This window comes from Hoplias malabaricus, chromosome 3 (assembly GCF_029633855.1).
Source record: "Hoplias malabaricus isolate fHopMal1 chromosome 3, fHopMal1.hap1, whole genome shotgun sequence".
Classification (NCBI taxonomy): Eukaryota; Metazoa; Chordata; class Actinopteri; order Characiformes; family Erythrinidae; genus Hoplias; species Hoplias malabaricus.
In genome coordinates this window covers 13382488-13396097 of record NC_089802.1, presented here as the reverse complement: position 1 = coordinate 13396097, position 13610 = coordinate 13382488, and the positions used below count along the sequence as shown (strand labels likewise).

General features: G+C 35.6%; 1 protein-coding gene across 4 annotated transcripts in view; it reads left to right on the top strand.

The window, feature by feature from the left end:
- qki2 (QKI, KH domain containing, RNA binding 2) overlaps positions 1 to 12878 on the top strand; it is a 37403-nt gene extending 24525 nt beyond the window's left edge. The window contains exons 5-8 of one of the 4 annotated variants that reach the window (XR_010801836.1): positions 1601 to 1688; positions 2468 to 2767; positions 5362 to 6294; positions 10300 to 12878. Coding sequence is in view for 3 of the 4 variants with exons in the window: in XM_066663469.1 (XP_066519566.1) it covers positions 1601 to 1688; positions 2468 to 2767; positions 6220 to 6294; positions 10300 to 10316 (480 nt within the window). In the remaining variant the exon portion in view is untranslated. Of the gene's footprint in view, positions 1 to 1600; positions 1689 to 2467; positions 2768 to 4230; positions 4294 to 5361; positions 8233 to 10299 lie in introns of those variants that run through there. The other 3 variants (XM_066663469.1, XM_066663472.1, XM_066663470.1) reach the window with 3 other exon arrangements.
- The last annotated feature ends 732 nt before the right edge of the window (positions 12879 to 13610 follow it).

The window sequence follows — 13610 nt, the reverse complement described above, 5'->3', positions numbered from 1 at the left end:
TTCCACAACCTCCACCCAAGACTAACAGGATAGGAGTGGATTCCACAAACAACTAAAAATAACCAGCTGTCTATTTTTGCAGGCTGTCTGAGTGGGTGACCACACCACCCTCTAGTAAAGTGCAGTGTGACAAATGTCTTTGCTAAAAAGGTTCAGTTCAAAGGGGTAAAAATCTTTTTACATCAAGGTGAGCCATCATTGTCATTGAGCTCACAGTCACGCGCAAGCTGCACTTTAGACTTAACGGAATTCTCTCATCATTCTATGTCAGTGCCGGACCATATCATGGCTTCAGGCCATTTGACAAGCAGACATCAGCAGTGTAAGCAAAGGACACACACACACACACACACACACACACACACACACACACACACACACACACACACTGATCCCACTCTGAATGGTTCTGCTTTTCTTTCGCCTCTGTGCTTGCTGACATAGTTTAGATCATTCTGTGGCCTGTCTGCTCCGGCAGACCCTGACCTAGCCTGAACTCCACTGCAATATCTAGCAGCACATAAAAATCCCAGCTTAGTGATTTAGCTGCACAGTGCAGCCAGCATCTGTACTTGGCCTTTACTGAGAAACCAGTGCTGCACTGGTCCATTTCTTTTAAGAGGTGTAAGGTACTAACCCCACAGTTTGCCAGCGGTAAAATATTTTTTCAGATAACCTACTATTTCCAAACTAGTAACTTGTATAGAGGAAAACAATATATTTAGCTTTATTTTATTTGTACATTGTTATAATATGCAACTCATAAGAATCAAATTGCATTTTATAAAGCTTATTTTAATAGTTAGCATTTGACCAGCTCTATATGACAGAGGGGCATGATCTCTTGCAGAGGTGTACTGATGAAGGGGAAAAAAGAAGAATATATATATATATATAATACAAATTATTCTTACTAAATAAAATGTTCTTATCAGTAGGTTAGTGATGTAAACAAGATGGTAGTCAGTCAAAATCAATGTTTGTATTTAAAAAATATTTGTTTGTGTTGCATTTTCCCTGTATAAGCTTCAGTTCGCAAACAAAGTCTAGAGAGACATAGCTATTGAAGAAATGTTTTTTTTTAATTACATTACATGTTGAAAAACAGAAAGAGAAAAGATATGGACAGCAAAGAGCATGAGAGAGAGATGACCACAGAGAGAAAACAAACTCAGGAAAAATCAGAAAACAGAATGGCACAGAGTGAAGCTGCAGAAATGTAGGAGAGAGTGAGAGGTGCTGATGGCAGACTGCTGAGGGAAATGCAATCTGTTTTGTTAACCCCTGTACTCTGTGTGTTCATTTTGGCTGGCTTGTTTGGACAGTCCTGAAGTAAGTCATATTCAGTATGTTAGCCTAATATCGCTAAGACTTAGCAGTGCACCACACAGATTTGGAGCTCTGCAATAAAACAGACTTCCTTCAGGTATTTGGTAATAATGTCCCAAGAGTAAATACACCTTTTACATTTTTTTTACATGATTACCTTTTTTTATTAATTAAATTATTTTGTATGGATTATTATTATTTTGGAATTAATTTTGCTCATATAATATAAATTCATGAGTCTGTTTTAATGCATGTGTGTGTTTGCTGGCAGGCTGAAGGTGAAGACAGCTTGAAAAAGATGCAGTTGATGGAGCTGGCTATCCTCAACGGCACATACCGAGATGCCAATATCAAGTCACGTAAGAACAAACCTCTTTATAACTCACCCAGTATACAGTCTGTCCATCTAGCTCTATTTCTCTGTTCCTATTCTTGAGCACAATTCAAGCTGTGTTAGTTGTACAAGAAGAGGCTCTGCATTATACTTTGCACAAAAAAACAAGTACTCCTAAGTCTCCTAAGTACTTAAGTTGTCTAGGTGTTGGCCCCATCATTAGGATTTTGCCAGTTTAATCTCTGCCAATGCCTTCTCAAAGACAGGAAAACTGACCTGCCCTCTACCATCCTCATCACATAGCTAAGTCACATTAGCCAACACAGTTTTTTGCTAACGTGACAAAACCTGACAGTTAGTGTTCTTCACTGAGCACACTGAGCTGTCCAGTGTCTTAGTGGCAGGTTAAAAAACCTTGTCTGTGGTTGACTTTACATGTCTCAGAAGAATGTGCATGAATTCACCATCCCAGCTGTATAACACTTTGTTACTGGGGGTTAAAAATCACAAATCTCCTTGCAATTCACTTATGTTATGCCCAGTATCCTTGCAGGTAAAATTAATCATGCTCAATTTGGATTTTTAGCATGGGTTATTAGAGTGTTCATATTCCTGCATGATTATTGGTGTTGAGCATTTGGTAGCAGTTTTTGTGTGTAGCTTTATATCTCTATGAACTTGCCTTTTTTGACAACACAAGATGAGGTAAGGTGTTCATTATTTATTCATAGGTCTTCCCTCTTTTGACATCTCCTTGTACATGTGTTCTCTTGTGTGTGTGTTCCTCCTCTTCACCCTGTGTAGCAGCTCTGGCGTTCTCACTGGCCGCCACTGCCCAGGCTCCCCGCATCATCTCCGGCCCCTCCCCTGTGATGCCTACCGCAGCCCTGCGTGCCCCTGCCCCTGTTGCCCCTACCCTCATGCCCCTTATCCGACAGATCCAAACATCAGCCATCATGCCTACAGGCACCCCCCATCCTACTGCCACCCTGGTGCCTCAGACCCCCGAGTCCGGCATCATCTACACCCCATACGAATACCCCTACGCCCTGGCCCCTGCCACCTCCATCCTTGAGTGTCCCATTGACTCCAGTGGTTTATTAGGTAAGTATGTTTAGCCATGTAAATGTGCTTTTGTGAGATAAATACATACCTATTTTACATACAACTTCATTCAAAGGTTTGGTATGACTAGTCATTTTAACAGTGTTTTGATTTATAAACCCCTCTTCCGGAAAAGTTGGTACATTTTGTAATACATAATCTATTTTTATATAACATTCTTTTTCCACTGATCAACAAGATAGTGTTTTGTAAATATTAACAAATGTTTAATTCGAGGCATGCAATACACTCCAAAAAAATTGGCACTGGACAAAATAAGTGTGAAAATATTATAGAAAATTCATGTCACACTGTTCTAAAGCATTACACTATAAGCAGGAAAATTTAAAATTTATAAAAGCAGCATTCATCAGACGCAATGTCTTTGCAAGCAAAAATAGGTAATTGCTGATCACTTTATGCCAAACGTCATGAGAGAATTGTCAGAGTTTTTAAACAGAACAGTTTTCTAGGGGGATTGCAAAGAATTTAGGTCTTTCATCTACTACTGTACTTATTATTGTTAAATCATTAAGAGAAATAGAAGTCCATAGAGGGACATAACCTGGACACCAGTGTTGAATGAGCATGACCATATTGCTCTCAGAAGGTACTGCATAAAATCTGTCAAGTTAGAGTGATAAATATAGCCCGATGGGCTTGGGAGGATTAAAAAATCTGGTGTTGACAAGAGTCCTCCAGTGCACCAAGAAATGCAACTTGAAACTCACACAAGGAGAAAGCCATATATCAATTCTATGCACAACTGCTAATGAGATCTCTAGACCCAATCCCAACTCAGATGGTCCAACTGAATGGAATGTGTGCTATGATCAGAGGAGTCCAATTTCAGAAAATGTTTTCATGAAAAATGAATGCCATGATTTCCAAGCGAATGATGAAAGGGACCATCCAGACTGTTATCAGCAATAGGTGTAAAAGTCAAGATCTCCCATGGTACTGTTGGGGTGACTTGTATATATGAGATATTTGGGAACACTAGGAATGTAGGTAGATATGCTCCCATCAAGCTGATGGTTTTGTCTTGGGAAATCCAAGGTTATTTCAGCAGGCTTCATTCTGTAAATGCTACAACAATATGGGTACAAAGACGCACAGTGCATGTGCTTGACTGACCTGCCTACACTCTATATCTGTCTCCTATGGCACATTGTGATAAGGAGAATCAGGCAGTGGTATCCATGGACTTTTAGCAGCTGAAATCTTGTATCAAGCCCTAATGGGCAAAAAGCCTTTTCTCAGTTCCCAAACAATTAAACAGATTAATAAAATTGTGTTTATATTTACCATAAACACATATAAATGTCCTGTGTTTTCTAAAATGAGGATTTGTTTATCTACTCCCGTGCCCAAAAGGCACGAGGATTCATTTAGTATAAAGAGAAGTTGTTCAATTCCTGTGTTTCTTAAAGTACAAGGATTTGTTTCATTGTGTATTTCAGTGTTTTATAAAACATGAGGATCTGTTTCTCTGGCCTCGAGCCACAAGAGCGTAAGGATACACGGTGAGCAATCAAGTTCGTCAATGAAAATAAAGGAGATATTTTCGTAGTCCTTTTATCTGCTAAATAATGCTTAGAAATGTTTACATATTACAGATTTTTGTTGTTGTTGCATTTTACAAAATGTCCCAACTTCTTGGGAAATGGGGTTTGTTTATACAATGGTAATAAATACAATGCAAATTTTAATATTATAACATAGACTCTAAATACTGTAAACTAGGTATTTGTAGATATTTCAGGTATTTTGGGGAAAAGTTATATGTGTGTGTGTGTGTGTGTGTGTGTGTGTGTGTGTGTGTGTGTGTGTGTGTGTGTGTGTGTGTTAAAAGCTTTTGATGTCTATATTTACCTGCATCCAAATTGATATATTATTCTAAATATTAATTCCCAGCTTTTTAATAGCAGTGAGTAAACTACAGTGTGTGTCCAAAAGTTTACAGACACTTGTTCATCAGTGTTTTTGTTTTGTTTTATTTTTCCCCTGAAATTAAAGTATTAATGTGGAGCTTGTCCTTCTTTACTGTAATTACCACCTTAACTCCCCTGGGAAGGTTATCCTCCAGATATGCTACACTGTCATGAATTTCTTGCGTTCAGCCCCAAGAACATTAGTGTGGTCAAGTACTGATGGTGGACTATTAGTTCCGGATCACAAATGCCACCCCTTTCCCAGTATTCAGTAGTGCTTAATGCTTCTAGAGAACACAGCTTCACTGCTCCATTGCCCAGTGCTGGAGAATTCTTATCACATCTAGCTGGTATTGGCATTGTGTATGAAGACATTACGTTCATATATACTCATTCTTATACAGTGTCCCGTTCTATTGGCTGGGCTATTTATATATATATATGTTTAAGCTGTGTGTAGTTGTTTCTTTAAAGAGTGCACCATATTCACCAATTAGAAGATATGTATGGATACTTTTGGACATGTAGTGTAATTTTGTCATGCGCTCAGCATACAGGTTCTTGAAGTTAAAAAGCAATTATTTTGGCAGATGCGGTTCTTCATTTTATATGTTTTGAGGTACCAAATAAACTAATTTCGGAACTCTCTCATTTTTTTAGGTATGGCTTTTCCAACAAAGGGCTAGTATTGTTCGTTGGACAGTCTGCATCCCCCACAAATGTTAACATGCTTTGTTTTATAGCTGTCACAGAACAACGGAACATTAAACAGCAAAGACGCCTAATATTGTGTTAGCTAAAAAAAAAACCCAGATAAACCAAGTCAAAGAGTCACAACTACTGATGTTTACACTGGTCCTAACATCCAGAATTTATAATTGTTTCATTGGTTCCTCTTGGAATTATGAATTAAAACGAATTATATCTAGAATACTGACGATTAATTAAATTTGTCACTCACAGTGTTCTTTGAATAATATTGCAGCGTATAGTTGAGCCAATGTCAGTTGCAATCTCTGTGCTTGAATCAAATCTGAGATTTCTCAGAACACGATCAGTATTATAGCTGACTTATGAATTGGAATAATGGGATAGATGAAGCACTCACAGTGGGATAGCATAAATCTGTCTACAGGGATCAGCCTGAAATGAATCCATCTTATTAAAAGCATTTTGTATGTTATGACTGATTTAGGGTGGGTTTTAAAGGGCTCCGTAGGCTTGGTTCAGATAAATGGAGCAAATAAACACTTGCGGTCTTATGTCACCTCCTTGAAATGACAGATGTATTTACAATTTGCTATGGCAGATTGCTGCACTTTGAAAACAGCTTTTGGGCTTCTAATAGAAACCATTCTCATTATTTCATTTGAGTTATTTGGTCTTACAAGCTTAATGTGTTAAATGTTTATGTTTATTTTTCTTATTGTAAAGAGGAAATTGTTGTTTTAATGTGTTGTAATGATTAATTATCTGATGTTGATTTCTGTTTTATTGGTAATGTTGCGCTCTGAGCAGGTGCAGTGACTACTAAAGTACGAAGGCAGGATATGCGCGTCCATCCTTACCAAAGGGTAGTGACCGCAGAAAGAGGTTAGTTTAGCCCCAGTGTTCAAGCAATACTGTGTGTGTGTGTGAGAAAGATTTGATAGAGATTATTACACTTTCAATTACATTATCATTACTGTCCAAAGAATCACCAAAATAGTAATTTTATAGACGGAAAAAATCATACCTTCGAATGAAAGTCAATATGAAAATATTTTATTCCAAGTAATGTTCACACAATATGAAGGACAGCAGCTGTGTTCAAATGTTGTGTATATTTAAAAATGGATATACATGTTTTTTTGAACAGTGATGATATCTAAACCACACTACATGTATCACACATGTATTGATATTGAAAGTGTATTTGTGAGCATGTGGTTGAATGCTGATGTGTGTTTGAATCAGTTATTTCTGAGCATGTTTAAAGGTTGGGGAATCACTGGAGTACACACGAGTAACACTTTATATGTGAAGGTCATATAAAACCTACAGAAAAGTGCTATTAAGCAGCAGTGTTGGTATGCATTACACAATAACATTTATAAGTGATTTTTCTTCGTGTAATGAAGTAGTGTAGTGTAGTAAAAAATAAATTTTAAGACAGTTTTAACTATTCCAACTGAGAAAGTTGTTGCTTTTCACCTAGCATAATATTTATCTAAGCAGAACTGGCTGTCTGTTAAGAGTAGAGTAAAAATATTTACATGGCTATAAATGATTATTGTAAAATAAGGGTTGTTAAAATATATTTTTTTAAATACATTAATTCCAGAAATTTTTGATTGAAGACATTATTCATTTGTAATGGATGATTGTTTTGGAATAAAAAATACCCCAACAATATTAAGATGCCATTGAATTAACATACTACACAAAACTACAAAACGGAAATATGACTCTTGTTAGCACTTAGGCCAACTCAGGCCTTAAATTTAAGTATAGGATGATTTTGTTATAAAGCTTAATGACACTGTTTTGTAGGTTAGATAATGCTTAGTGTTAAGTGTTACATCCAGTATGTATTTCACAGTTGGGTTTACCACACTGCATGTTTTGAGTTCAAATCTTCCCCTCACAGAGAGAGTCATTTGGGTTGTTAAAAGGTAAATGTACTGTTTGCTTGAGCACCTTTATTCTGATGACCATGGGATAACTTTATCCCAGTCCATGAAGGGTGATGGAGCTCAGTTATTAGCTTCTGTCTTTCTTCTTTTCATTTTGTTGATGTCAGTTCCACAGTCTTGTTGTCTTAAGTGTTACACTTTGAATTCAAATGTACATTCGCACCAACTCTATTCCATTTAGCCAGTTATTTGGCAATTGAAACTTCCTCAGTCTTCTTTGTTTTTGTTTTTGTTTTTTGTTTTGTTTTCTTGTTCAAACAAATTTATTCTACTGTTTCAGATTAATTTATAAAAGAAGGGGATTTATTTCATTGATAATGTTTACACATATAAGTCTGCTGATATCTGAAGACCAACATAACAACAAAAGAGTGTAACAAATTTAATGCAATGTTTATCACCACACAAAAAAATTTCCAGTACTGTATTTAGTAAACCCAGTGTTGTGTCTCATGTCATGATATATCAGATTTCATGGCCTGTTTAAAGTTGTATGAAGTTTTGATATGGATTTTCATCCATGAAAATTATTATTCTAATACTCAAAGTACACGCCCCATTTTGTGACTTTTAGAACTGTTAGTAATCATCGTAGTAACTATTGTGTTTCACATATTTATAGTTTGCATTTTCATTATCTCCCTGTGTTATGACCTCTTAAATATTGTTTGTTAATTGTCACTCATAAATACTACATTCATTAAGTTTGGGCCAGGACCATTTTTATTTGATATTGAGTAAAAATGTCTTAAGTAAAATCAAACCATATCTAAGGGACATTATAGAACCACCTTCAGTGAAACTACAGCATATTAAATAAACTACACTTTATTAGTCACATTGAACAACATTAGGTGTGCCAAATATGTGTATATATATATATATATATATATATATATATATATATATATATATAATATCAATTACTCCTGCATGAAATGTGAAATTTGAAATTAAATTAGCATTGTAAGAACTTAACACATAACCGACCAACCAAACTGACCAGATTAATGAGAAACAATTGTGAAATTGCACAAAAGTCAAATCGCCTCATCTGGCCTACTGCCCAAGACTTTATAGGACATCTCTGAACCCAAATAATAAAAAAAGTACCAGAATGCTATCATAACTCCAGCAGCCGAATCTTTAGCAATACGAATCTTACACACATATTCTACCAATGTCAAAACCGTATTTAGTGAAAACTCTTGCTGATTTGAAAGCACCTGAAGCCACCTTTATACTTTAGATAATTACTTGCTTACTGTTTCAGAATTTCAGTGTTTTAGTCAAATATATATTTTCATTAGGAAAACGAAGAAACAAAATCAATTTTGTAAATAGAAATTTTCAACAGTAATATTAAGAAAGTAAAACACTTCTAAAGGTGGAAGCATGTCAGATAAAAGCCTTGGTCAGTGTCACATGAGAGAGATTTGACACAAATGAAGGGTATGACTTGTTTGAGGAGAAACGGTTTAATAAAGAAAAAACTGAGCATAACTGCTTTTCATATGCAGCTGATAATCACCTCTTTTCTGCAACCATTAGAAAAGTTATATGCAGTGCTTATGAATTCTTTATTACTCCCCATGCAAACATACCTCTTCATAAAAATATAGCACAAATAGTTTGCACTGAGTCTTTTAAATTGCAAGGCGAAAAAAAATATCAGAAAAAGACAAAACAATAAAACCTCATACTAGGTTCGAGGGTGAGCGGTCTGTGATGGACGGGGTGGTCCCTAGATGGGCATGGTGTGAGATTCCAACAGCATTAGATCCAGATTATCATCATCTTAATTAGTAAAGAATGTTAGTGTAAAAGGTTTATTCTAATGTTTTGGGAAATCACACCTTGTCTGTCGGCACAATATGAACAGATGAACTGAAGAAATGCTCCATTTTTTATGTTTTGTTTTGTTGTAAATGTTTTCACTATTGTCATTTTTTTCATTTTCTTGTTTGGAAAAGAACATAGTATTTACTTGTGTGGACATTTTTTAAAGATTATGAAAACAATATGTTTAAGTAAAGAATTGAACATTTATGAAATTAAGATTATATTGTATATGTGAAGGAATAGGGAATATCTGCTAGAGGAAAGTGCAGAAAACCATGTTTTTGAACATTTTGGGGATACAGTTTCAAGTACATCTCAGAAAATTTATACAGCATCATTGTAATTTGTATCATTTTCTCTATCCTAAGAATTAATTAGTTTTGGTAAACAGTAGATTTGTGTATATTTTCCTCTTCATTACTTTAGCTCTGACATTAGTTGTTTTAGTATTTTTCTGTTTTCTTAGCATTGTGTTTTCATATTATTGTAAATAGACAAATTTTAAAGACAATAAAGTTTGACTGAGTAAAAAAATGAACACATTTTTGTTTATTTAGAAATAGATGCTTTCTCTTCTATATCTCAATTTTCTGCAGTCACGTCTCTTTAACTACTCATGAATTCAAACCCATTATCACTAGCAGCTTTGTTGCTTTTGACTGGATGACCACTGTAATGCTTAATAGCAGTCAGAGAATGACCTGTCATTTATTTACCCTGTTTAATCAAGACTACCTTTCACATCAAATCATCTGAATTTTTTTTTGTTTGACTGCTACTAACCATTAAGTGGAGTTAGTTTAATTTGAATTCTGTAATTGATTTGCCTCTCTGCTTCTTTAACCATTTTCACCTGGGAGTTGGGCTCTTGTGTGAAATCATGAGGCCTTCATGATTTTGCATTGTTAATGTAGATGTTGAGCAGTTTCTCTGACAGTAGCTTTGATTAGTAATGTCATGTTGTCATCCGACCGTCACTAGCTGAAACTAATCTCCTTCTCTATCTTTTTTCTATGTCCTTTTTTGTTTTATTTTTCCCACTCTTTGTATCTGTCTGTCCGTTTGTTTTCTAACCACCCAGCCGCCACCGGCAACTAACCAATGACCCTATGAGCTCTCAACTCTTCACCCAATGATGACCTGACCATTGCCTGTCTGCTGACCAGTTCTCTGGCTCTCGTCCTTCGCTTGTCTGTACTCGCGGCCTGCTGGTGAGCCTGGAAGCAGCTTTAAATCACTAAACACAGCACTGAAGCAGTGATGGCTCCACTTCAACCCCATGCAGCAGCCCCCTGAAATCAGCAAACTGTCCAATTCTGCATACTGAGGACCTCCATGGTCAGGTGATCTAGTTTCCACAAAATGCATTGAAGCGTCATAAAGCAATAATGTGGTCTGGAACAACACTCATACACACATTCATACACACAAAACTGACATACCAGCTTTCTGTCTTGCAAACACATCTAACAGACCTTAGAGATTGAGCATTAGATGATATGTTGGCTAAATTGCTGTAGGAGCCACCCTGGATTGTGGATGTGTGTTCATGTGGATCGGCATGCTTGTCAGGGACAGGGAAATCAACAAACCTTTTTTTTTTGAAGATGACTCCAAGGCAAAATGTAAATTGGGGAGTTAAAGCCATGCTTGCCTATCAGCTTCTTGTCCACAAAGATATTAAAATGCATCCAGTGATAAGAATAAGTATAAAGACACTGAACACTAATTAATAAACTTTTGATATGAAGGTGCTGCAAGGGAAATTTCTATATTTTTCAGAACAGATTCTTTTTGTATGAAACTACAGTATTGTCAAAATGTAACAAAGAAAAATCATTTATTTCTTTACAATGACAGAGCGATTTTAGAGACCAAAACAGCGTCTTTTCTTTTATTTGTAAACAAGAAACTTTTTAAAGTGCCTTATTTCACACATGATCATTGATTACAAATGATACCCATCAGTGTTTATAACAGCATATCAGGTATATAAGTTCTTCCATATCTTAGTATAAAAGGGAGGAAAATAGAAGAAGAATGCCAACTACAGAAATAACAATTAAAATGTATGCTTTGCCATTATTCCTTATCAGCACAGTTGTGCCATCTGTTAAACTACAGTTATACTAGTTGCGTTGTGATGCTCACTTTGGTTTTCAATAATGTGTCTAGGCTAGAGGTATGATAACTGTTCAGATCTTCTGCTGTGTAACTAAAATGCCAACAAATCGTTACATAGATGTCATCAATAGTCATTTGGTCAGTATTTCTGCATGAATTATCAAACCAAGTTGAATTCAGCAATCCATGTTTGGTATTTTCATTCAAAATGATCTTTAGATTTAGTGTTAAGTTTTTGTTTTCCACTATTAAAAAGTTAACTGTGAAATACTCTGTAAAATAACATCTCAAAACTAAAACACTCTATGCAATTGTTTGCTTTTGCCAAGTTAAATGAATTAAGCTTCACTCAGTAGGTCTTCCATGTTAGAGCCGAGGCCACAAATTAATATGGAAATATGAGAAGAAAAACACAATCAAGAACACAAACTTTGAGTAGATATATTATTTGAAACACAATTAATGAAGAATCAGATTTCTTATTTAGCTGTTGTAACTGGATTGTCTCTTTATGCCGATACGTTTGTAAGTAGTGCCATATATATATATGCAATAGTTTTTGAAGTCCTAGACATTCTCATCTTATGTCTCATTTCTTTTATTTGTTTTGGAATCTCCACAGCAAAATATGCAAATGCACTGAGAGAATGCATTTGTTAGACATTTTTAACCCAAAAAGTTTCTCAGTTACCTTCAAGAACTGGAGTGCTGTTACAGAGTGGTTCTTTCTGTTTAGTATTGTTTCTTTGTTTTCATCAGCAGTATTATTGTATGTGTGTTTGTATGTGTGAATGTGGCGCATGTGGGTGTGTATGGGAGTGCTAAGAAGTGTGTGTGGTGTTTCATGCTGTCTTTGATATCATGCATATGATAAACACCTATGAACTGCAGCTCCCTTTTTTAAGCAATCTTGATTTTTTTTTCCCATGGGAAACAGTCCTATTTATAACCATTGTAACAACTTTATAATGTATTTTTCTATTCATATTTTGTATGTATGAAATAACATTAAATCATGTTTTCTGATATGAACTCTATGCCTTATTATAAAAATTGATATATGACAGGTTTGTTCAGATCTTTGTTTGATTCCATGTTAAAACGATACTGACAACACTTTCAGTGAGTAAAATTGCCAATGGGTTTATGAGCATTTTGCGCAATGGGACATAATAATATTACACCCAACATAATTTTGTTTTTGCCATTGCTACAAGCCTCCAATTTACTGTAAATTGTCATTTACTGGGGCATTTTTTCAGTTCCAATGTTGCTTGACTTCTGTGCCTTTCCATGTAATGTGTGAGCTATTAACAATTTTAGTTGATGTATTTGGATTAATCTTTTCTTGCCACTTGTACTAACATTTTAAATATATCTTTACCTTAACAACTTCAATAATTTTTTGTCTGCTTTGAATCTTTTCAAAAAATTGTGTGAAATTAAGCAAAAGAGTGTTAAACTGACATTTATAAGGATGCTGGACTAAACTCTGTATTGAAAAGCAATAGCAGAATATTAAAATCATAGTTTTAAAAGAAACTAACTTTGTTGCTCCTTCTCTTGTGCTTTTATGTGCCAATACACTTTGCATACTAATCTTAGCCAGGGCTATAGCAGGCAAAAAGCGAGTTAGCAGCTGTTTTAGTCTTCTCCACTGCACATCAGGAAGAAGTTAAAATGGTAATTATGTTGGAAAAATAATTGTATGCTTGACTGGGCTTTAAAAATAAGATGCTCACACCCACACAACACAATTTTGCCCTCTTTTTCTTTCTCTTTCTCACCACCTGTCCATTGTGTATGCTTGTTTTCTGTCATTACCATCTTTTTAGTAGCTTTGGAATGCCAAACCTAGAGGCACACACTGAATGAATATCAAATGTTTACACCAGCCTTTCTCCCCCAGGTTCACCAGAGTGCAGATGTGAACTAGATTCCAGATTTCCAGATTATGGAAGAGATGTGAAAAAGGGATGCAAATTTTTCACTCAAATTCAGACATTCAGAACACCTGCCAATTAGAGAAAACTAATACCACGCCCACAAGATTAAAGGGTTTCAGTCTGTGTTCAGTGTATTGCACACTAACGCAGTCTCTGTCAGAGCCAAGCCTTATCACTCACTCTAAAATAGTTGTTATGGATAAGAAAGGAGAAAAACAAGTTACTAAGGCCATATTCCAAGTAATTTTGTATCAGTTGCATTGATCCATTTGCCATGACATTTTCATCCCATTTTCAACATTGTAAAGGGCAGGTAGAGTTA